The sequence below is a fragment of the Alexandromys fortis genome, unplaced genomic scaffold (assembly GCF_014885135.2).
Source record: "Alexandromys fortis isolate MF-2015 unplaced genomic scaffold, M_Fortis_MF-2015_v1.1 scaffold_10, whole genome shotgun sequence".
In the NCBI taxonomy this organism is placed as follows: Eukaryota; Metazoa; Chordata; class Mammalia; order Rodentia; family Cricetidae; genus Alexandromys; species Alexandromys fortis.
In genome coordinates, this window is record NW_026067895.1 from 15,761,405 (window position 1) to 15,788,077 (window position 26,673).

General features: G+C 37.1%; 1 protein-coding gene across 2 annotated transcripts in view; it reads right to left on the reverse strand.

The window, feature by feature from the left end:
* Prkg1 (protein kinase cGMP-dependent 1) overlaps positions 1 to 26,673 on the reverse strand; it is a 1,099,611-nt gene that overhangs the window by 912,519 nt on the left and 160,419 nt on the right. For both annotated transcript variants that reach the window (XM_050158354.1, XM_050158348.1), the window contains exon 2: positions 25,868 to 26,034. In XM_050158354.1, the coding sequence (XP_050014311.1) occupies positions 25,868 to 26,034 (167 nt within the window). The remainder of the gene's footprint in view (positions 1 to 25,867; positions 26,035 to 26,673) is intronic.

The following is a 26,673-nucleotide window of genomic DNA, read 5'->3' on the forward strand; positions in this document are numbered from 1 at the left end:
CATTTAAGCAGAAATGTATCCTTTGTGAGCCACACACAGTAACACATTCAGGAGGCCAGACTGGAGAGCTGCTTCAAGTTTAAGGCTGTGGAATCCATAAGTTCATATACATAGCAGAAATCAGTGGCAGTGCTAGGATTTCTGCAGAAATGCTAACCATATTGAGAAGGCAATTCTATTTCCAGTCATAAATCTTTGGACCCATAAATCTTCGAGTTATTGAATCATTTGTTCAGTGAGCACTGTGGTGTTTCTTACTAAGGAGAGAGAGAGAGAGAGAGAGAGAGAGAGAGAGAGAGAGAGAGAGAGAGAGAGAGAGATGATGTGAGACTTTTTGAGCACAGTAACTAGCTGCCCCCATTGACCAGCCTTAGAGACAAATGAGAAATAAAACTTTGGGAGAAAAACAAAGCAATTACTTTCAATTATTTAAAGTTTTACTTAGTATGGTCTTTCAAAGAGCTCCTTAGAAATAACACACGACTTGCTCACAATTTTAATTTTTACCTTAAACATTCTTCTTTTGAGGCCTTATCCAGCGCCGCCACCACCACCACTGCCACCCAGCTTGTCCATCTTGTCTTTACTGTGGACCACATGTCAAATGATAAGTATGATTGGAAAAGAATCTAATCCAAGATTTTCTAGAAGAAATGCCACTGTAATCCAGTTAGGGAATAATTCGAGGCATTAATCATGGACAGAAGTGCTTCAAGCCATCTGGTATTCTCAGTTATTCTTAGAGTGCCTGGGGAGTGGGGGACCAGAGGACATTACAGTGAATTCAGGTTTGCTCACAACACTGACTCATCCAAGCTCCGCGTTTCAGATTTTGAAGATTTTAAGAAATTATCATTTGGTGCCACATTAAATCTACTGTGCCTGCCCATAAATGTTGCTTCACGGTGTATCACTTCCATTTACAGACTCATGTGAGAATCTCAGATGCTTTGAACTATGGGAACGCCTACAGCATGTGTGTAAACCAGGCCTGCTGCCTGTGCTGTTCCCATCCCACTCCAAGTATTATGGCTCAGTACCTGTAGGTTCTATGCCTGAGGTCCCCTTCCCCAATCATATGACCAAATGACACTTTGCCATCTGGATCAGCAACAATGCCACTACTGCTTCAGAGAAGAGTCCCTTGAAACTCAACCTCAATCAGGTATTTGTATTACAAATTCCCATTATAATTTCCTTTATTATTTTTATTTTGTACTATTTGCCACTGTAACATTATTATAGCATAATTTATGATAGCATAATTAATCATCATAGCAGTCCTGCTAAGTATGAAGAACTAAGTATGTTTACTATTTACAACATGTGTATATGTTTGATTCTAAGTGCTATATACCTAGTCCTGTGCCTGACTCATATTTACATGTGATAATTTATTACACCATTAGCTAATTGAAATAATTATCTTTTAGAATTGCAGTTTGACTCTCTACACATGGTGGGAAAAGTGATTCAAAGAGATTTGAGTTGGAAATCTGTTTCACTACATATAACCTGATGAAATGAATATAACGCCAACTTCTAGAATTGTGGCTTGGGTTTAATAAGAATTCAAGGGTTTAATGTAAGCCAAATAACCAAAATAATTTGCAAACAAATTATTCTCTTATGATTTGTAGTCACATATTTTAATCTCACCCACAGATACTTAAAAAAATCACATCTCATTTAGCCTCCAAACGATAGCCTTTCAAATAAAATAACCCTCCTTTATTTTTTCCAATTAGCTGACTTGTGCTTCTTAATTATTTTATTGTGTGCATTGATTTGTCACCTTATTCAAGCAATATTTTTGTGACACCTAAGATCTGAAAAATATGATTATTCATAAACCTCAGTCCTCATTGTGAATACAACTAAATGGAAAGCTAAATATTACAATCACCAGAAATTAGAGAACGTACTGAAGGCACTAACAGCAGAAAAACATCCCCAGAGATTCCATTTCAATAGGTCTGCAGCAGAATCGAAATTTCATTTCGAAGATGCCCAGAAGTTTGAGAAACCAAGTACAGAAGCTGCCAATCAATGGTCCAGGAATCTTTCTTCATGAACCAATGAGCTTGAGGAACATGAATAGGGGGACGTTCAGAAAAGAAATCCGTGTAATTGATGACACAAATGATCTTGGCCATGAACACCGGGAACAAATTTATATGATGTCTTGTATTTTCTACCTTCTAGGAGGAAAGTATCACATTTGTGTAAAGATAACAACTGATACTTTGATAACCTTAATGCTGAAAAGAATTTGAATGAAAGTATAAAACTCTGTTTGATGGAGACAAATGGCAACGACTGTAGCAAGAGTCCCAACTTTTACTATGTTTTTTTTAAAAAAGTGCATTATGTACACATCTTCCCATTTAATGAAAATAGATTTTTTTTCTCATACAATATATCCTGTTTGCACATCACTTGTGGACAAGTGACATGCAGTGCTGCAGCTGTGTTTCATTTGATAGAGTTGTTGGCTGTAGGGGTCACATGGAAAGCCCCCAACAACTGACTGTTGCCAAGACTATAGATTGTTCTTCACAAACTGACATCAAGGCCCCATTACTGAAGTCCCAATTTTTTGTAATAAACAGACATTCTACCAAGAGAACTTTTGCTCTATATTTATTGATGGAGGCATAAACAAACAAATGGAGGAAATCCTTCACTTAAAAAGCTTTGACTCTAAATGCATGCATTATGAAGTTGATGAGATAAATGAAATCGTGTCCACTATGCCACTGTGCTGATTCAGAGATGAGGAGCGTATAAAGACTCCAGATTAATACCTAACCTATCACACTATTAGTATTCTTGAGTGCAAATGGTCTGCTTTAGAGAGAACACTTCATCTGTACTCTTATTGGTAAATTCATACAGAAATTGCTAGCTACAAGATTAACAGAAAGCAGATGAACACGCCCTTCTACGCTGTCCTTCACTGGGAGAAAAAAATGCGGCAAATATAAACCCTGCATATGATGACAGAGTGCACTGCCATGAGAACTGGTTGGAGCTTGGATATGTTACTCTGAAGTAGGATGAATTGAAGTTTCAAGAAAGCTTCAACTTGAAAGGTGAAATAGATGTGTTGATATTTTAGTGCTGAATGCTCTTAATATTGATTGTAATCAATGAACTGCCTGATGGGAAATATAGCATATAAATAATTACTAAAATATTACCAAATCTATTTTTTAATGCCCTGGCAATGCTGAAGCATGCATGGACAGCCCATATGGTGGTTCTGTTGAACTTGTCCTAATTGGGTTTCACGACCTAAGTTAATGAGGACCACTGACAAGGTCTCTTCCTCAAGAGGGCACCAGGTCTCATTTCAGATGGTTGCAAGCCACCATGTGATCGCTGGGAATTGAACTCAGGACCTCTGGAAGAGCACAGAGTGCTCTTAACAGCTGAGCCATAACTCCAGTCCCTGCCAAATTCATATATCATTTCTAAATTCACAGATATTATTAAGTAATTCTTTATAATTGTATCCAGTAGTGTAGCACAGCCAAAGAAACAGATTAGCAACACCATACTAGAGTATGATCTTTGCAGTTTGACATTGGCGATGATGGGACTATTTGCACCAGAAAAATTGGTGAAGACTGAAAACCCAGACTCATCTTTTGCTTCTCTGAGCCTTTATTTCTCTTTCCCACCTTTCCTCCCTACTTCATACCTTCTTGTGCTCCTCTTCTCTCTCCAGAGCATATTACTAAGCACTCATAATTTTCCTTCTCAGGTTTGCACTCCTTGAGACTAATGTAAAGACACCTTACTTCACTAACACACTTTGGGGAAGACATCATTAATTTATTATGTACAGGAAATTAAGAGTCAAACCTATAAAGGTTAAGCTACTTTACACAACACGCTGTTTCTTTCTTTCTTGTAATGAAAAACTGGAAATTATACAAATATATGGTACTTAATGTAATTTATTTAATACATACACCTGCATATATTATGAAATCTATAGATTGAGATAATAAAAGTTTCCATGAGTTGCTTAGTTTTCTGATGATAACAACTAATTTTTCTTGACCAGTACACTTTCTAAGTCACACACCTGCCTGAGGAGGAACTCAATACCCTTAACCTTGGGAACAAGGGCAATTGAATAGAACGTGATGACCAGTTCTTCATTTATTACAGGATTATTTAAAGAAATGGTATTAAGTTGAGTTACTTTAAAAAATAGGAAAACATTCACTATAGTTAAAGGTTTTATAAAATTCAGTTCTCTCAAAGTTTTTAGGAAATGAAGTCTGATTTCTAAATTCATTTAATTAGGCTCAGAAAAGATTTGGCATATCCGAGGTCTTTTTACATCTAGCAATTTGACTAAATGGCTGAGCACTTTTGGGAAGGAATTACTTGGTATGACCAAGAAATGTGTTTCTCATGCATGAAAAAATTTTGTGAAATTAAATTTTAATATAGTTATAGGCAAATATTATAAGATATGGAAAGCTAAACATTCTTACTAACATTTTTTTTCTAGTTTTCTTGGAGCAACATTTAACTGAATAGATTATCCCTTGAGCATGATGGGCAATGTTGATGAGAAAAAATCTGCATAGATTTTTGTGAGTCTCTCTGACAATACCTTTAAAAGGTTGAGAATTTACACACACACACATACAGAGAGAGAGAGAGACAGACAGACAGACAGACAGACAGACACCAACTATGAGAATCTTAATTGAAAATTTTCACAGTTCAAATGATAATATGTTAGATCAAAGAAACACATTTTCAAGCTATGGGCTTATGAAGTCTCAAGAGGCTTTGGAAAACTTGGAAGTCTAAATTTAGGGCTTTTTTTTTAAAATTAAGTGAATAAAAGTTTCATCTAGAGGAAAGACAGGTAGATAATCTTCAGAATTAACTGGGTACTTAATAACTCTCACCTGGAAGCTCTTCAGAAGCCATACACTTATTATCAGTTAAAATGGTAAGAAGATAACTAAGAATCTGGAGCAAATTGAATGGAGCTTTGGGCATGTGCCTGTGTATGTGACACGTTTTTATATGAGTACAAGTTTGTGAAAATTGTGAAGTTGTGTGAGGGAGTTTATGGTGTGGGACCATTGTCTGTATTCTGTCAATTAAATTTTAAATAAATGCCGAGTGGCCAGTATCCAGGCAGGAAGTATAGGCAGGATAACCACACAGGAAGTAGAGGCAGGTCAATGAGAACAGGAGAATTCTGGGAAGAAGGAACCCTATTTCTCTGCAGTCCTGCCCCAGCCACAGAAGAAGGAAGATGTGACTGCCTCATCGAAAAAGGTACTGAGCCATGTGGCTAACACAGATAAGAATAATGGACTAATATAAGTTATAAGAGTTAATAAGAAGCCTGAGCTAACGGGGCAATCAATTTATAACTAATGTAGACCTCTGTGTGATTTCTTTGGGACTTAATGACTGTGGGAACCTGGCACACAGAAACCCTGACAACAACTATATAAGGTATTTCACAAGATTTCAATTAGTAATTGTCAATGAAATACTTTATGTGCTGTCTCTGGGTTAAACACTGAGAAATACTAACAAGTTTTTTTTTTTGTCCACAGCGACCTTAGACTATGGTAGATTAAAAACATTCTCAAACATCAATATTTTTATTTAATTTTTTTGAAAAAATTCATTAATAAATCAAATATATATATGATACATGAATTTTGACATGAATGCTTATAAATAAATACTCAAAGGTTAGTCACTACCACTGAGCATGTTTAGAAAATGATGTATGTTTCCCAAGAATAGGATGACCTAAGGAATTATACATTTACAATGATGATAGACAGATTGATTGATCTTGGAAAGAAAGACCAATTTTCAAAAATACCATATTATAAAACAATAGAACCACTGTTATTTTATATTATAGAGTAAACCCATGCTCTCCAAGAGAAATACCATATTATACACATCAATGATCAGTTTTCTGAGTATTTAGTATTTTACCTTACTATATCATTTTTCCTATTAAATTCTAACTTTGCATAGTACAGTTACTGTTTAAATGTTTAAGCTATGTTTAAATGTAATTTTAAAATGTTGCATTATTTCTTTAACCTTTAAAAAATATATCCTTGAACCCAAATACATCTGCTCTAACTTATAAGCTAATAATGGCAATAAAACAGCAGCAGCACATGCAAAATCAGGCAGTTTGGATTAGGTGATTCAGTTTTATTACACAGCACCACACTGACTCACTCTTTCATCACTGATGGTGGCTTCTGAAATTGTTATGTGGAAGCAAATGTGTGACATAAATACTCTTGAGAAGCATAAATGATAAGTCATCATAACTTGTTCATTCTGGAATAAGAATAAATGTAAGGCTGAGAATAATAAAGGTAAGTGTAATGCTCTAGCTATGCATCACTGACAAATGTGTATTTAAAATCGTTTGAAATATGGAAGATGAAGTATAGAATTAAGTCAAGAGGGACAAAGGTGATATAATATCAAGCATAACAATGTATATGGCAGAAACTTAACATATAGTGAGCACACACTCATGCACAGAAATGATGGTGGACATTGAGGCTGTGTAGAACGTAGTTCTAGCCCTAAGTTACTTATAAGAGACAGTCAAATATGGCAGAAACTTCCCTAGGATTCAGCCTGTCTTTCTTCATGCTGGTGAGGGAATTTTATAATCTCATCAAGTAGAGATTATTTTTTCTAGCCTCCCTGTAATTAAGTGTTGGGCAAAGGGATGAGAACAGATCAAATGTGTGACTTTGAGAACAGGACTTCCTGCTCTGCCTTCTCTTATTTTACATTCCCTTAGGATCCACCATCCTAATGATGATCTAACTTTTCCCACATACACAGCATAGTGCTTGGTGACCTGGGAGTCTGAATCACCCCATGAGGTGCAGCTATTCAACAAGTATCCTCCACTTACTTCTAGGATGCTTGCATGAAAGAGAAATAAGTTTATACTTGAATAGAACTACCTCATTCCAGAAGTTCTTTGTTACTACAACTTAGTTGATTCCTAATACAATAAACCATAAAACAATTGTGTGTCAGATACTGTCTGGTAGTGTTATTCCTCATTAATCATCCAAATTTCTATACAAAAACCAGTGACATTATTTCCAATTATTTAAGCCAAAATCTGCAGTCCACCACTTTTTACTTCCTCTTGCAAGCTACTATCAATCATATCAGTCCAATGAACTAGCAAAAATCATTGACTGACCTTTCAAAGTAGACTCTAAATTTGACAATTTTTTATCTGTACTCTTTTACTAGTTAATTCCAAATCAAGATCATTGCTATTACAATTCTTTCACTATTATCACAACTTCCCTCCTGCTTTTAAAAATATTATTTCCCATACATGATAGAGAATCCTTATTAGTCATAATATAGAGTATGATGAACATTTAAAAGATATCAGCATAGCCTATGATTTCTAAGATTTGCTACTCTGATTTGACAAGCTCCTCTATTTCACCCCCATAACCACCCAGTTCTCTCCAGCCACTCTGCCGTCCATGCTCTTATTTAAATACTTCAGCCCAAACCTTGTCTAGAGCATAGCACATTTCCCTTCTCTCTGTCTTCAATACTCCCACCCTCATCATGAACTCATTTATGCCCCTATTCAATGGTCACCTTTCAAAAGCATCTTCCTAGACTATCCCATACAATACACCTAGCCCTTGTGCCTACCGTTCTAGGTACCGCCGCCACGTTTGCTATTCATAACATCTACAGCACACACACACTTCTCTGTTGTGTATCTCCTCTGTTGGGACATAAGAAACAAGCTGATACAGTTCTGTATTTCTTTCCATGTTGTAACCATAATCCTTGGAACAGGGCCTAGCATAGACCATAAGCAGAATGAGCAGTTCCTGAATCAGTAAACTGTAAGAATGCAATTAATAAAACACAACCTGGCTAAGGTGCTTATAGGCAGGGCACAGTAGATGATAGGCTTTTCAGAAAAGATAATCCCACTATACTTGGAGATAACAGACTTCTTAGGGTAGACACTTTGGTTGACTCTGAAGAGCAGCAGCATTTGAGAGCCTGTAATCCAAGCGACGAAAGACGTACTGTCACGGACACATGGAACACAGAAGACCAGCCATTGTTATGGAGCAGACCATGCAGAACTGAGTGGAAGCAAAGCACATAAGCCAGTGTCCCTTTTCACATGTCAGACATGCAATTGACCTAACAAGGGAGAAGATGGACAAAGGTATCTAGAATATTTCCCAAAGTTTACATAACTGCCTACGTGGATCAGAATTCAGGTCCATATCTGCCAAGTCTCAAACTCAGTGGCCTTCATTTCACTGTAGGGTCTTTCTGTCTTGAAGAGTTTGCATTTTCAACCACGGGAGGGCACTGGAAATGTCAACCAGGCATGGGATAACATGAACACATTTTAAAAATATCTAGCTCCTGATTATATGGTTGTTTAGAGAGTACATAAAAGTAGGATAAAGCTAAGTACAGAATGGCTGAGATGAAATGTTGGGAAGTTCAGGCAAGAAGTGATAAGCCATGAATTAAAGCAGGGTCAGACAGGGACAGTTGAGAGCAAAGGACTGACAGACAGGACAGGGTTTGTGATTGAACAAGTCCCTGGTTTGTACTCTGAGCAGATTGTTACAGAGAAAAGATGATGTCATCTGTAAAGTTGAGGAACAAACTAGACAAATCGCAAAGAGGATTATTTCAATCTTGTCTCTCTGGTCACAGAGCTGCTTAATGGGTAGATCTGGATTAAGCCCCCAGGATTTATAGTTTTTAGTTCTCTGGCCATTTCTCCACCTGACATCTGAAACCAAATGGCTAGAGCTTGTAGCGTAAAACACAGAGAGATGAGGACCTAGTTCAGTAGTTCAGCTATGGGAAGGACAGTCTGTGTTCCAAGCATGACAGGAAATGTATTATTGCAGAGAACACTGAACTATGACATCGACTTTTAAAAGCTTAAAATTTATTTTCAGCCCAACATACTATATCGTATGTGTTCCCTGTTCAGCCTTTCCTCTTTTGCTATGACTTACAAAGCTGAATTAGAAGAAAAAAGGAGAAAGCTGTCCCACAAGAACAACAAAAAGAGAAACAACATATTTTGGTTTAGCGGTTTTATTTTCCAGCTTATTCCCTGAGAAGTGCTTAGCACTGTGGTGGGTAAATATCAAAACGAGTAGATGTGTTCACAAACACAAAAGCTCTTTGCAACACGTAGCACAAAGCAAGAAGCTGAGATCTCAAGTCTTCACTCAGCAATGAGAATTTTAAGAAAGACGCCCAACCAATTGACAGCTGACAGCTTAATAGTACATGTGTATGAAGGCTACAAACTATACAAACCACATGGGACCATGTGTGAAATAATGCGTTTTCTTAAGATTACATATGTATGAGGGCTACAAACTGTATAAACTGCATGGGACTATGTGTGACATAATGCATATTCTCATTTAATTGGAGACCTTTAAGTATTAGAAGTATTAGAACAAGTATTAGAAGACTTGTTGTACCAAGTAATCAAAAGATAAAATGCCAAATCTAATGAGACTTTGATTTATCGGAAAGGTATAAGACCACTTCTTTTAAAGTAAAATACTGAGTAGATTTTTTTAAAAAATATTTGATGCCTCTATTCTTTCTGGACCAGAAGTCTAATTAACAAACATTTCAGGATCCTGCTACACTAATTCAGGATAATGACTGGGGAACCCAATTCAATTCCCAATTCTTTAACATTAGAAAGTGTGAAAGTGAACCCACAAAATCTATCAAGGATCCTTTCAAGCTGTGAAATGGAAAGTAATTAATACAATAACAAGCACTTCAGTGGGCGTCATTGCCCCTTCATATCTGCACAGGCGATTTGCCCTTGATTTAAATGCCCAACATTGCAAACGTTTCCAGCTTCTAATCACCAAGGCTTCGCTTAACACATGTTCCTTTGCAGCGTAGTTGTACTTATGCAAAATTTGGGGGAAGGGTCTCAATATCTGCTATTCCAACCTTTAGCCAATAACAATATGCTCCATGAAGCAAACATCAGTGCCCCCATTAGCATACAGGCTGCATAGCTTACGACAGTGGTTTTATAACTTTTAGTCTCTGGACTGCTTTCTAACACTAAGACCTATTGAAAATCCCCCAAGGCTTTTGCTCATGTGGTCTACCCTATTGATATTGATACTATTAGATTTTAAGGTACACTCAACAGGAAAGAAATCAGGACAGATACTAGAAATTTAGCAAGCTTCCCAGGGCCAGGGAGCTCATGAGCCGTAGAAAAGAATCTACTACCACCGCTGTGCTAGACTAGAATTATTTCTAAGTCCATTCTAAATCTTAACCTTATAGTCACACGTAAGTGCAGCTGCCACCCCTCATCAAAGAAGCCTCTCTTTATAGCAAATGCTGACCATCACAGAAAACCACAACTGGACATACTGCAGAGATCAACAGATACTCTGAGCCAGGCCCCAGTGGATAAATCTGTACCACAGCTCCTGCAGCCTTTGCTCAGGGGACATCATGGGGAAAAAAAAAAAAAAAACCAGGAAGGTGTCAGGGCCAGAATACAAAGAAGTTCATGAAACCGTCTTACCTAGAAATACTGGGTAAACAAGATTAGAACAATGGCATTATCAATGAATACATTAATACAAAAGGGAGATAATTTGAGGGGGGGGATTCTCCTCCCTCCCCATATTGCACCCAGACAAAGAACTACAGCAACTAGTGACTGCTGGGACAGGGAGAATTAGCCTCTCTCAGGGATGAGCCTCCTTGTTGGTTATCCAAAACAAAGCAGTCAGCTCTGAAACCATATATACACAAACAATAAAACATGTTACAACAGGTTGTGTGTGTATATATGTGTGTGTATGCATACATATACATATGTTGATACATTTGTGTGTGTATAACAATAATAATAAAAGTAAAAGAGGTTATCAACTTAAGAGTTGGAGAAAGGACATGGGGAAGATCAGAGGGAGAAGACCTGAAAGGGGTTGAAAAAAGGGAAGAGGAAAGTGATGGAGATATATTTTAATTTAAAAACTCTAAATATATGATAAACATATAAAAATGGAAATGTTTACGATATTTATTCACTTAAGATAATAATTTTTTACAGATTAAACAACATTCTAAAATTGCAAGTTAAATGATTTTAAAACATTAATAAACATAATTATTTTGTACTTTGAAGATATCAAGTTATTTCTGACTTAGAGAGTTATCTGTATTTTCTGTTTCTGCATGAAGTTTGTTATAAATATCACACTGCAGAGTGTGGCTTCTACAACACTCTGCCATATACTCACAAGAGAACAAAACAAAAACAAAATAGCATGCTGATATTATATGTTCTGATCTCAAGGAACCCTTAAAATGGTCCTAGCCCACAATTCAAGAAAGACTACTTTAAGAAAACCAGTTTTCAGAAAAGAGGAAAGAATTTTTAGTCTATCGCATAAATTTCCCTTGGGTATTTATTTTTTTAACCATAAATATTTGTTATAACATGCAACTTTACTTATTGTCATGGCTACTTTATGTCAACTTCACACAAGCTGGGGTCATCAGAAAGAACGGAGCCTCAGTTGAGAAAAATGCCTCCACGAGATCGGCAAGCCTGTAGGGCATTTTCTTAATTAGTGATTGACTGGGGAGAATCTGGTCCATTGTCAGTGGTGTCAACACAGGCCTAGTGAACCTGAGTTCTCTAAGAAAACTGGCTGAGCAAGCCATGAGGAGCAAGCTAGTGGCAGTACCTCTCCATGGTCTCATCATCAGCTCCTACTCCAAGTTCCTGATCTGCTTGAGTTCCTGTCCTGACTCCCTTTGATGGTGAACTATGATTTGGAAACATAAGCTGAATAGACCCTTTCCTCCCCAAGTTTTTAGGTCATGGAGTTTCATCACAGCAATAGCAACCCTAACTAAAACACTCATTTAATTTGTTGCCCATAAAACAAGTGCTTTATTAAGAGAGATTTATGTGACAGTCTTCCCTTTATGCCTGGTTTAGTCAAAACGAACACTTCACTGCCCTTTTGCATCATCTCACCGAGCTTTCCAAGATGAGCACTTACTGCCCTTTGCAAAATCTTCAATGGAATGCCTAGGAACATCTTAAACTTCCATCATCAGGGCAAACTCATAATTCACTCTCTTCAAACATGAACTCATCTCATCTATTCCCACCCCAGAAAAAGCCACCACCACTTACCCAAAATTTGCATTAAAAGCAAATAATTTACTTTCAATTCTCTTTTATCGATTTCTGTATTCCCCAACATCATAACTTTGGTCATCTCCTATCTGCCACCTTAGTCTAAGCCTCTGTCCTACTTTGCTTCAATTAGTGGTATCACCTCGCAGCTGGGACAACTGGTCCTTTCCATGAGTCTATAATTCATTTATCCAAGTTTGTGGCTGCATGCAAAATCCACGTTTATAGTCATAAAATATAAAGCAAACACGTCTCATCGACTGTCCATCTCTCTGTAAGCCTCTGAGGAGTAAGACACAACAGTCAACTGTGTTTTTGACTCTAAAACCACTGCAGCTTCAACTCATGCTTTCTAATATGCCAAGCACTCTTCCTGGGTTTTTTTTTTCATCTGGAATCTTCTAACCACACATTTGTTCATTTGCCCCTTCCTTGTCATTCGGTTCTCAGCTCCAACTTTACTTTCCCAAGGAAACACTGTCATATCACAGACAGACTCACCAAGACTCCTTAACTGCCCTAGGTAATTTTATTTATTTCTAACATTTATTACCACCTTTTGCTTTCCTCCATATATTTATTTGTCTTTTCTCCCTTCAACCATCATCAAAATACATATCATGTTCTGTATCTTCAGTCTCTGCTAACATACAATTATGCTAGGAGACTTAAATTCTGCATTTCTTAATAAAGAATAATCAAATGAATTCATAAGTTAATTCCCATACAGAAGCTACTTTGCAAAAATTTCCACTAAGTATTTTCTTTACTCTTATCAGTTGTTGAGGATATTAAAATTAAAACATTCTTAGACAACTCCCTCAAAGGCACACTGTGACATGCCCTGAGAAGAGGACATCAAATTCTTGGGGCTTACTAATTTTTGCTAAGTATATTTGTGATCTCAAAATCAGCACACACACACACACACACACACACACACACACACAAACATTCCAAAAGATTTTTTTCCAATTTTAGAACATTTAAACTCTAGAATTGATAAAATAAACAATTGAAATGTACAGGATGGAATCCAGATATTCAAAGCCATCATACTTTTCTTTCAAGAGAACAAACAAAATGATTGTCAAAAACATGCCGAATGACTATTTCTTTTCTGAAGACTAATTTTCCCTGTACTTGATAGCCTTAGCATCAATAACGATGAATGAAAAGATCCAGAGTGCTTTATATGGCAGAGCAATTCACCTTAGCAAAGGTAATCAGATTAGGCGCCAAAATGGAACTAAATAAATCACTAATATAAATATTCTCTGCAATAATTTCATGATATATTAAATATGCATGAATTGTAAATTCCCCAGAATTTAGCTTAATACCTATTTAAGTCATATCTATTATAATTCTAAATCTCTGTGTGATACTTATAAAGATTTAGGATGAAAATGTTACTGGGAAGGAGTTTATAGACTAACTAAGCATAAACACCAGATTCAGAGTGCAACTTTCAAAAACATAATAATTCAATTCAGAAGAAGTATGTGCAAATAAGCTGCATTTCTCAGGAGGGAACCCATTGGAGAATGCCCAAAAGAACACCTGAGAATGAGTCCAAGGGTCTCTATATAGGGGTCTGTATGTTAGGGGGTGGTTGTTGCCATGGTAGCCACAGTCTGAAGCTCCTCTTTCTGGGAACGTCTGTTTTCCTTTGGAGAGTATGCCCAAACCACTACACACTCTTCAGGGATGACACACTGGAATGGTGGATTCTAAATACCTTCGTCTAACCAGTCTCGCACAAAAGTCACTGGAAATCTTGTTAGAGCCTCCAAGGAAGTACATGGATGCCTTTGTAAAAGTGAATCTACAACTCTAGGGTTCTTGTTAAATGTTCAGATGGACAGCACCCAACAGCTTCATGCATGATGAGCGAGGTGAGCTGAACCTCATTCTGAAGTGTGTTATTACACTCTGGCCCAGGTACTAATCTCAATTTCTTCCCACTGTTCCAACTGTATACACTCGGTCTTAATTTTCACCCAAATAATACACATTTGCGCTTTCAAAGTTGGCACTCTATCAACGTGAAGAGTGAAAAGGCTGACATTTGAGAGAAATGAATGAGGATATGATGATAGAAATAAAACACAAAATCCATAATTATTACAGTGAGCGTAAGCTGGAGAAGGGAGACTTACATTTCAAATATTTGACTCAGGGATTGCATTCCTGGTAGCACACGATTTGTTACCTTTCCAGCTACCACCTCAGAACTATATGCATGGCAAATTTCAATTATTTTCAATTTCTGCACTCATTCAAACTAAGAAAAGCCATAGTGCTACCTTTTTGTAATGTAATGAATTCAGTTCAACTTGTAAGGCTTCATTTTAAACAGTCATGCCAGGATTCATTAGCTAAGTGTGCCTGTCAAAGTCAGGCATAGCCATGCATGGCAGTGATCCCAGCATTTGAGACTCTAAGGCAAGGGGCTTTCAAGTTTGTGATCAGCCTGAAGTACAGAGTGAGAGGCACAGTTTTAATAACACTGCCTTTGGTCAAAACATTTGGTTAGTTCTGTTTGAATTATACAGCAAATGTTTTATTGTTTTGGTGATACATAAAGACATATCCTTAGTATATTTTAGACAAAAAAAATATTATTCAGCTTAGTCACCAAACCTGTCAGCAAATGCGTTGTCATTACCTCCAAATATATAACACACTCACACAGGGGAAAAAAAAATAAAGAAAGAAACCACTGTGGGACAATCAAATTCATCTTTTCTAACTCAGGATGATTTATATTCTAGAACATTTTGGGAAACAATAGAAGATAGAAGTAAAATATAAAATATTTTCCAGAATCATATTTTAAGAAGATAACTTGTTTTAGATGATAGGCAGAGACTTTGTTTATAGATAATTAGTGTCTCCGATACCTAATTCAAATGCATGCTTTTACAGATATACCCATGTGCATGAGAAATACTAGCATTCAGGATTTGTTAAAGAGACAGAAAAAATAAAAACCTCAGAAGATACAGTTCACCACATTCAAATTAATAACTGTTGTCCATCTGGTTTTACTCAGATATAAAAACACAAGCCCCACTAGATAAGAGAAAATATTTACAATACTGATAACTATCAAGGGGTAAGCTCCAAAAGATGTAAAGTTACCTACCTACCAGAAAATGAACAGACTAAGAAAGACTCTTCAAAAGGGGACAAAAGCTCCTACGTATAGAAAAAGATGTTCCATCTCATTGGAAGTTAGAGAAAGGCAAGTTGAAATCACTGCACATCGATCCATTAGGTTAGTTCAATGCTAGCCAATAAAAGTCACCACAAAGCCGGGCGGTGGTGAAGCAAGTCTTTAATCCCAGCACTTGTGAGGCAGAGGCAGGCAGAATCTGTGAGTTCAAGGACAGCCTTATCTACAAGAGCTAGTTTCAGGACATACTCTAAAACTTCAGTGAAACCCTGTCTCAAAAAAAAAAATCACCACAAATATAAGAAACAAAAATGGAAAGATACATATGAGCTATAGTGAGATATGATCAGCTTAATATAAAATACTTTGAGAAGTTATTTGGTATCATTTAACAAACAAAATGTGCTTTCTAGGAGGCAAAAATATTATAAATAACACAATTATCATGGAAAACTAAAAATAAATATATGGAACAAAATACCGTACCAAAACCACCAAGTTTACAAAAAAAAAAAAAAACAGTTCAGATTTATTAGACACATGAAAAGTTTAGGTCTATTCATAACTACACATGAGTTTTGGGTGGCTGAGATGGTCAAAAGGAACTCTTTTGACCTGTGGAATCTTACAAGCTAACTTGGAGAATGATAATTCACCAAGCCACAGGTTCCGAATCATCACGTTGGGGACAGGGTAGAATAGATGTGATGTGGTTTAGACACAGGCGGCCCTCTTCCACCCACGCAGTTTCTCCTGGCAGGTGCTCCACAGTATCTGTGAAAATACCTCCAGAGATGGGTTCTCGTCACCACATGAAGCTGCTCATTTCACTTTTGGAACATTTTAATTAGTAGATTATTGATTCTCCAGCTGACTCAATTTAAACTTATTTGTAGTATTCATTTTTCCTTTGGTTATCTAGAGTCATGCAAAATAATTCCATTTCCATATGAAAGCAGTTTAAGAATTTAAGAAGTTATATTTTTATCCCAACCTTTCCATATATTGGCAAAATATTGCCAGTTTTTGTAAATGTATTGTAATTCCTGAATTTGCCCCAGCATATTAAAAACTCTTTTGTATTTGTTATCCCAAAGAACAAAGTGCCTGTTCCATGTACCATATAAGTAAATACCTCAGCTCCCTGTCTCCAACTCTGCTTCTGAAATATTATTTTCAAAAATGTACATTTAATATTTAAGAATCTCCTTGTTTATAAATACATGTTTTGTTTTGTGTAAGTAGTTCATAAACATTTTTTTGCAAAAATATTACAAATGTGATTCTCTAAAAAATTATAAAACATAACATATTTCAATTATTCTAAAGAAAAATAGCTTCGGGTTGAACATGAAAACGTAGGCCAAAATTCAACACCTGGTGTTAGCAAATAAGATGGTCTGTTTCTCTTGTTATGTTTGCTAACAAATGTTTCACATGATAACATATTCAATTCCCCTCATCCACTCAGTAGGGATTTTGAATGCTAACTAAGAAACTCATTATTAATGTCAGTATTAGCAATGTCATTTAGTTGCATAGAGAGAATAAACACTTTGGAGGGGACTAGCATTTATATTGGGACATATGTAAGCTTACCGTAGAGGATGGCCAGCATGAAAATAATAAACAGTTGTGAGGTCACATAGCATATACAGACCTGTGTCTATGAATTTTCCAAAAAATACATCAAACCAAGTAAGGTCACCTGAGAAAACTGCTAGGGATACTCAGATACTGCTTAGCGAGAGCGTGTAAAGGTCCGCTCCAACAATTCTTTCTGTCAGAAGCTAAGAAGTGGGTCTTGAGAGGATTATTTTAAAATTTCAGTATGAGAAAATAAAATCAATGCTATTGATTTTAGACAGAAAAAGATGGGGTTTCCAGTGTTCAAAGAGTTTAATCCTAAACAGAAAGGTGAACTATGAATTAAGACAAGTCACAGATTCCTTCTATGAGAACTAAGGAGGAGACAACCTTCCAGGTTGTTTGTAGAGAGTTTAGCTCACAGCTGAGTGTTTGAGGCTCGCCAGGGAGCCTGCATACTAGAAGACCTGAAGAGTCCTAGATGCTTTCATAATGAACCCTGGCTACTCGGACTCGGCAGACATTGTCCCTTCTTGCAATGATGCAGTTTTACATCATGTATTTTGATAGTGTGCATCTATTTTGAGTCTACAAATTGGGATATTCATAATAAACATGTTATTATATGTCTAGTCTTCTTGAAAAGTTACATTACTGAATACTTGGGTATGGAAAATTCAAGGCTTAGCTTCACATTTCAATATACTCGCAGAATAATTTTATTCACGTGTTCTAACTTCCCCAAGCATCAGCTTTTCTATTTGCTAATGCATAGATAGTTAGATGGTCTCACGGAATCACTCATTATGAAGAGAGAAAGTTTAATAATTAGCAAGTCACTAAACACTGTCTGCCAAGGGAGTACTTCAAAAAGTTGTCGTTGGTTAATATCTTCTAAAAAAAAAAATGCCATGATTCCTCCTCAACAGTGAACTTAAACTGGTGACTCTCTAAATACACTAAGCAGCCTCGTCATTAAAAGGGAAGTACAATCTGCTTCCACGGGGAAACCCACAAAGCTTTGCAAAAGTCACCTCTAAGCAAATCGAACTTTTAAGCAGAGTAAAAATTAGCAATCCCCACGACTCGAGTATCACATTAGCTTCTTAAAGCATACTATATTTTGTATACTTAATTGCTAAATCAAAAACTAAGAGACCATGGATGCAAACCCAAACTTCTATACCCAGCCAAGCTAGTATTCACTATCAATGGAGAAAACAAGACATTCCAGGATAAGAACAAATTTAAACAATAAGTAGCCACAAATCCAGCGCTACAGAAAGTAATAGAAGGAAAATCGCAACCCAAGGAATCCAACATTGCCAACACTGACTACAATAACTCAGGAATCTAGCGAACCTTCACCAGTACAACTCAAAGAAGGGACACACACAAACTCTACTACCGAAAACAGTAAGAATAACCGGAGTAAACAACCACTGGTCACTAATATCACTTAATATTAATGGTCTCAATTCACCTATAAAAAGGCACAGGCTAAGGGATTGGATACGAAAACAGGATCCAACATTCTGCTGTTTGCAAGAAACACATCTCAACCACAAAGACAGGCATCTACTCAGAGTAAAAGGTTGGGAAAAGGTCTTTCAAGCAAATGGTCCTAACAAAAAAGCAGGTGTGGCCATACTAATTTCCAACAAAACTGACTTCAAACTAAAATCAATCAGAAGAGATCGAGATGGACACTTTATACTCATAACAGGAACAATTCATCAGGATGACATCTCAATCCTGAATATCTATGCCCCTAATATAAAAGCACCCACTTATGTAAAAGAAATATTTCTAAAACTCAAGGCAGACATAAAACCACACACACTAATAGTAGGAGACTTCAACACACCTCTCTCTCCAATGGACAGGTCAATCAGACAGAAACCTAATAGAGAATTAAGAGAATTATTGGAGGTAATGAAGCAAATGGACTTAACAGACATCTACAGAACACTCCACCCAAATAGGAAAGAATATACCTTCTTCTCTGCAGCTCATGGAACCTTCTCAAAAATTGACCATATACTCGGAAACAAAGGAAACCTCCACAGATACAAAAGAATATCAGTGTCCACCTGTGTCTTATCAGATCACCACGGATTAAAGTTAGATGGCAACAACTATGCTACCCCCAGAAAGCCGACAAACTCATGGAAACTGAACAGTCAACTACTGAACCACACCTGGGTCAAGGAAGAAATTAAGAAAGAAATTAAAGTCTTCCTTGAATTTAATGAAAATAAAGAGACAACATACTCAAACCTATGGGACACGATGAAAGCAGTGCTAAGAGGAAAGTTCATAGCACTAAGTGCCCACTTAAAGAAAACAGAGAAAGCATACATTGGGGACTTAATGGCACACCTGAAAGCTTTAGAAAAAAAAGAAGCAGAGGTGCCCAGAAGGAGTAGAAGACTGGAAATAATCAAACTGAGGGCAGAAATCAACAAAATAGAAACACAGAAAACAGTCCAAAGAATCAATGAAACAAAAAGTTGGTTCTTGGAGAAAATCAACAAGATCGACAAACCCCTATCCAAACTAACTAAACAACAGAGAGAGAACACGCAAATAAATAAAATCAGAAATGAAAGGGGGGACATAACCACAGACACAGAGGAAATCCAGAGAATCATTAGATCTTACTATAAAAGCCTGTATGCCACAAAACTGGAAAATGCAAAAGAAATGGACATTTTTTTAGATAAGTACCATATACCAAAGCTAAACCAAGACCAGGTGAATGATCTAAATAGACCTGTTAGTCGCGAAGAACTAGAAACTGTTATCAAAAATCTCCCTTCCAAAAAAAGCCCAGGACCAGATGGGTTCAACGCAGAATTCTACCAGAACTTCCAAGAAGAGCTAATACCTATACTCCTTAACGTATTTCACAATATAGAAACAGAAAAGTCATTGCCAAATTCCTTTTATGAAGCTACAGTTACCCTGATACCAAAACCACACAAAGACCCAACCAAGAAAGAGAATTACAGGCCTATCTCACTCATGAATATCGACGCAAAAATTCTCAATAAAATACTGGCAAACCGAATTCAAGAACACATCAGAAAAATTATCCATTATGATCAAGTAGGCTTCATCCCAGAGATGCAGGGCTGGTTCAACATACGCAAATCTATCAATGTAATCCACCATATAAATAGACTGAAAGAAAAAAACCATATGATCATTTCATTAGATGCGGAAAAAGCATTCGACAAAATTCAACACCCCTTTATGATAAAGGTCTTGGAGAGAATAGGGATACAAGGGTCATACCTAAATATAATAAAAGCTATCTACAGCAAACCGACAGCTAACATTAAATTAAATGGAGAAAAACTCAAAGCCATCCCACTAAAATCAGGAACAAGACAAGGATGTCCACTCTCTCCATACCTCTTCAATATAGTGCTTGAAGTTCTAGCAATAGCAATAAGACAACATAAGGGGATCAAGGGGATTCGTATTGGAAAGGAAGAAGTTAAGCTTTCGTTATTTGCAGATGACATGATAGTATACATAAGCGACCCCAAAAATTCTACCAAAGAACTCCTACAGCTGATAAACACCTTTAGTAGCGTGGCTGGATACAAGATCAACTCCAAAAAATCAGTTGCCTTCCTATACACTAAGGATAAGGAAACAGAGAGGGAAATCACAGAAGCATCACCTTTCACGATAGCCACAAAGAGCATAAAATATCTTGGGGTAACCCTGACCAAGGAAGTGAAAGATCTATTTGACAAGAACTTCAAGTCTTTGAAGAAAGAAATAGAGGAGGACACCAGAAAATGGAAGGACCTCCCTTGCTCTTGGATTGGGAGGATCAACATAGTAAAAATGGCAATTCTACCAAAAGCAATCTATAGATTCAATGCAATCCCCATCAAAATCCCATCAAAATTCTTCACAGATCTGGAGAAGACAATAATCAACTTTATATGGAAAAACAAAAAACCCAGGATAGCCAAAACAATCTTATACAATAAAGGAACGTCTGGAGGCATTACCATCCCTGACTTCAAACTCTATTACAGAGCTACAGTATTGAAAACAGCTTGGTATTGGCATAAAAACAGAGAAGTCGACCAATGGAATCGAATAGAAGACCCTGACTTTAACCCACAAACATATGAACACCTGATTTTCGATAAAGGAGCTAAAAGTATACAATGGAAAAAAGAGAGCATCTTCAACAAATTGTGCTGGCAAAACTGGATGTCAATCTGTAGAAGAATGAAAATAGACCCATATCTATCACCATGCACAAAACTCAAGTCCAAGTGGGTGAAAGACCTCAATATCAGTCCAAACACACTGAACCTGATTGAAGAGAAAGTGGGAAGTACTCTACAACACGTGGGCACAGGAGACCACTTCCTACGTATAACCCCAGCAGCACAGACAGTAAGGGCCTCATTGAATAAATGGGACCTCCTGAGACTGAGAAGCTTCTGTAAAGCAAAGGACACTGTTGCTAAGACAGAAAGGCAACCCACTGACTGGGAGAAGATCTTCACCAACCCCACAACTGACAAAGGTCTGATCTCCAAAATATATAAAGAACTCAAGAAACTAGACCGTAAAAGGCTAATCAACCCAATTATAAAATGGGGCACTGAGTTGAACAGAGATCTCTCAACAGAAGAAGTTCAAATGGCCAAAAGACACCTAAGGTCATGCTCAACTTCCTTAGCGATCAGGGAAATGCAAATCAAGACAACTTTAAGATACCATCTTACACCTGTCAGAATGGCAAAAATCAAAAACACCAATGATAGCCTTTGCTGGAGAGGTTGTGGAGAAAGGGGTACACTCATCCATTGCTGGTGGGAATGCAAACTTGTGCAACCACTCTGGAAAGCAGTGTGGAGGTTTCTCAGGAAATTTGGGATCAACCTACCCATGGACCCAGCAATACCACTCTTGGGAATATACCCAAGAGAGGCCTTATCACACAACAAAAGTATATGCTCTACTATGTTTATAGCAGCATTGTTTGTAATAGCCAGAACCTGGAAACAACCTAGATGCCCTTCAATTGAAGAATGGATGAAGAAAGTATGGAATATATACATATTAGAGTACTACTCAGCAGTAAAAAACAAGGACTTCTTGAAGTTTGCAGGCAAATGGATGGAAATAGAAAACACCATCCTGAGTGAGGTAAGCCAGACCCAAAAAGAGGAACATGGGATGTTCTCACTCATATTTGGTTTCTAGCCATAAATAAAGGACATTGAACCTATAATTCGGGTTCTTAGAGAAGCTAAATAAGAAGGAGAACCCAAAGAAAATCATATAGGCATCCTCCTGAATATTAAACTTCATCAGGCGATGAAAGGAGACAGAGACAGAGACCCACATTGGAGCACCGGACTGAAATCTCAAGGTCCAAATCAGGAGCAGAAGGAGAGAGAGCACAAGCAAGGAACTCAGGACCGCGAGGGGTGCACCCATACACTGAGACAATGGGGATGTTCTATCAGGAACTCACCAAGGCCAGCTGGCCTGGGTCTGAAAAAGCCTGGGTCAAAACTGGTCTCGCTGAACATAGCGGACAAGGAGGACTACTGAGACCTCAAGAACAATGGCAACGGGTTTTTGATTCTACTGGACCTATTGGTTTCGTGGGAGCCTAGGCAGTTTCGTGGATGCTCACCTTACTAGACCTGGATGGAGGTGGGTGGTCCTTGGACTTCCCACAGGGCAGAGAACCCTGATTGCTTTTTGGGCTGACGAGGGAGGGGGACTTGATTGGGGGAGGGGGAGGGAAAGGGGAGGCGGCGGTGGGGAAGAGACAGAAATCTTTAATAAATAAATAAATAAATAAATAAATAAATAAAAAATTATTTTAAATGAGAGAAAACCGAGGTTTACCTTTATGATAAAAACATGCTGAGTAGTAAGTAGCAGACAGTACATCCTAATCAGCCCAGTGCCAATTTCTTTATGAAAACAAGCTATAAAACATATGGTAAAGCATTTACATATTTGAAATGTCAAAGGAGCCTTAGACAGTTTTTGTCTTTAAACTACTATCCCAAACAATTCTTGTTGAAATTTGAAAGTGATCCTTTAACTAGGTTGTAATGTCTGAGAGAATCATTTCTCTACACAGAAATCTGAAAATTAGACTGGTTTTCTTTGTTAACTCCTTGAGTGTTTTCATGGACATCTTGATAGCAGGCTTGTGAAAGATCCTTCAGAGCCAATCCATTTACTATTGCATGCTATATTCTTCATAAATATTAATGTCCACAGATGAAAAGAACCCTTCTATATCAAGAACATTGCTGTGTAAGCTCTGAGAAGATTGAATGTGTTGCCTTAAAAAACCTAATTATGCTATAAAATGGTTCCTCAATTAAAATTTGTAAAAATTTGATGATAAAGTTTTTCATTTTAAATCCCTTTGACCTAAAGGTAAAAGCACAAAATCAATAAAAGCTATACTGAGAGGATTTTAATTTCTGTTTAGAGAAAGGCTGGCATCAGTTTATAGGATTATGGTCATTTCTATTGAGTTTATTAAAGACAATCAATAGCAAAAACACAATATCCATGACTCTGAATATTGACGTATTATTTAAAGTATTGTTTTTAAAATGATAACTAAAATAGGGTTTGTAATAGGTAATGGCATGCTGTTTAGTCAATCTAACAGTGAAAAGAAGATAAAATTTATTCAAGTTAGCTTGAGACAGTAGTGAAAATTCTGTATTTATCTTTACTAAAGGAAGTAATATGGTCACTGATGAGCGTTTTTGCCCATTTTGTATGAGAACACAGTTGGTTTTTAAATTCTCCTTAACATATGAGGTATGAACTTTGCATCATAGTATCCAAATGTTGTTTGTTTTGTATCATAATATTTATGTTATAGGATATCATCAGGATAAGGGAACATCAACAGAAGGACTTTTGTTTTAGAATATTTGTTTAACTATGAAAAATGTATTACATTTGCTTAACTATGTAAATATGCATTGCATTAGCTTATGTTGCAGAGTATTTGTTTAGCTAAAATGCATTGCTGTTTTACCTTGCCTACCTAAGGCACCTGATTGATCTAATAAAAGTTGAATGGCCAACAGCGAGGGGGAAAAAGCCTAAGCTAGGCCAAGCATTCATAATTAATAATTAGTCTTCGTGTCTTTATTTGGGAAATGGTTGGCAGCCCAAAGACTTAGATCTTTTTCTGGGGAAAGAGTTCATTCATTTTCAGTTGTATAGGGCAGCTCCTGGTGTTAGAATATGAGCTTGATGTTCATGGTTATGTATTAGATACACCAAAGTTGTATCTTGTTGGCATACGATGGACTTGTGTGACTTTAAATATCTACTTGGCTTCCAAGGATACCAGACACATGCTTAATTGTTATCCTAGATACTTCTTTCAAAGTGTTTTATAGATGAGAGTAATATTTAAAGGAGTAAACTTTGAGTTAGGCTTATTGTCATACAAAATGTGAATGGAAGTCCTCAATCAGTTGATGGCCTAAATAGACAAAATGCTGACCTCCCACCTTAGGAGAGGGAATTCTACAATTGTTGCCCTGAGCATTTTGGACAGCCACCACAGTCACATGAGCCCATTTCAAGACAATTTTTTTTCTATTCATACAAATATAAATATAGTAAAGTATCTACATATGGCTACAACAAACTATATGTTTTTTTCTGTTTCTCTATAGAACCTGGATATACCCTCATAGTAAAGTGTTTATGTGCTGAATTGCAGGAGGGAGAGAGAGCTGCTTGTTGGTTCCCAGCCACTTAGCCCCCAAAATAAGCACACTGAAACCATATTAATTAAATCACGGCTTGACTCATTAGCTCTAGCTTATTATTGGCTAACTCTTACATATTAATTTAGCCCATCTCCATTAATCTTTGTATAGCCATGTGGCAGTGGCTTATCGGGTAAAGTTCCCAGCATCTGTCTCTGGCTTCTCACTGATTCCACCCTTCTTTCTCCCAGCATTCAGTTCTGTCTTCCCCACCTACCTAAGTTCTGCCTTGCTAAATATGTCCAAAGCAGTTTCTTTATTCATTAACGGTAATCACAGCATACAGAGGGAAATCCCACATCACTGAATCAAGATTGGCTAACTACCAGAACTGAACTAGAAAATGGTATATTCTCTTCGATTCTCAATCTCCTCTTTTATAGAACCAGACAACACATTTAGCCTTCTGCTTTGTGAAACCTGCTAGCCCTCTTAGTAGACAGCTAATATGCAGTTCAGCCTTCACTGTCTCTGATATATATGTACATATACATACAAACATACATATACACTATATATATATATATATACACACACACACACACATGCATGCAAGGAACTGAAATATCATCTTTACCTGAAAGAACCATAACAGGAAACCTAGTCATGTATTAAATGTTAAGAGTAGAGTTGAAGTCCCTGGATGACCTGACCTAAAAGACTTCCCATCATCTTAAATTATCATTGACATATTGTCAACATGCTCAGCAGTGGAACTGTGCGCAGTCTCACTCAGTTGCAGACAGTATTGTTTTCACACTATTGACTTTCTCCAGTTGTGAAAACATATGGAATCCCTATATTAATCTTCCAAACACCAAAACTTCATATAATTAGACAACCATGGTACCTCGTGGTATTGTAGCTCCTTGCAAATTGTTTCCCAATGAAAGAAGGAAGACAAGCATTGTTCCACAGAATGCACTGCAGTCTTTGGGAAGCTGGGAGGATTGGGAAAGAATGAGGGGCAGAGGAGCAGGTTACTAACCATACCTTCCATGACATACACCAGGGATCCCACATCTCCTTCCTTGATGATGCAGCTGTCTTTGCCATATTCCACGGGGTACATACAATCCACAATCTCCTGGATCTGCGACAGCTCCAAGTTCTTCATGAAGTCATTGTCAAGGATGGCCTCTTTTATGAGATCCTTTGACCTAAGGCAAGAGAGGGAGGAGTTATTGACACATCTGACCAGCCTTCCACAGTTCTTGGAGCTCAGTGGAACCACGCAGTGCTCTGGCAAACCATGAATGAATCTTCTTGAAAGGCATGGAAACAAAGTGTACAGACAGCAGAAAGAGAACCAGAAATATTCATTTCAGCAAACTACCATTTAGTAAGTGCCCAACATACAAACAGCAAGTATATAGGTTCAATCTGTTTTACAGTGTTTTAATCTCCAAGGATTGTGGGAAAAACCAATGGATGAGTATTAAATTAAAATTTATAATTTGGTCTAAGAATTAAGTTTATAAAACCATAGGAGAAATAATTTTTACTCTTTATACATTATAAAAGAAAATTCACAATCTCTTGCATGCTTCATCTACTAGACTTTCTGCTTTCAATTTGCTCTCTTCTGTACAGCATATTTCTACATTAATGCCAAGTGTGGTTTGGGTACACCAGAAAGAGTAGAGCTAGGCATTTTTAAGGAGTAGATCTAGAAATGTGACAACCTTTCATCTGAGTATTTTCCTTCTGTAGGAAACATTATTTCTGTGATCATCTTCATTTAGACTAAATAGGCACATAGGACTACATTGAAGAAGAGATTTGAAAAAGCATATGAT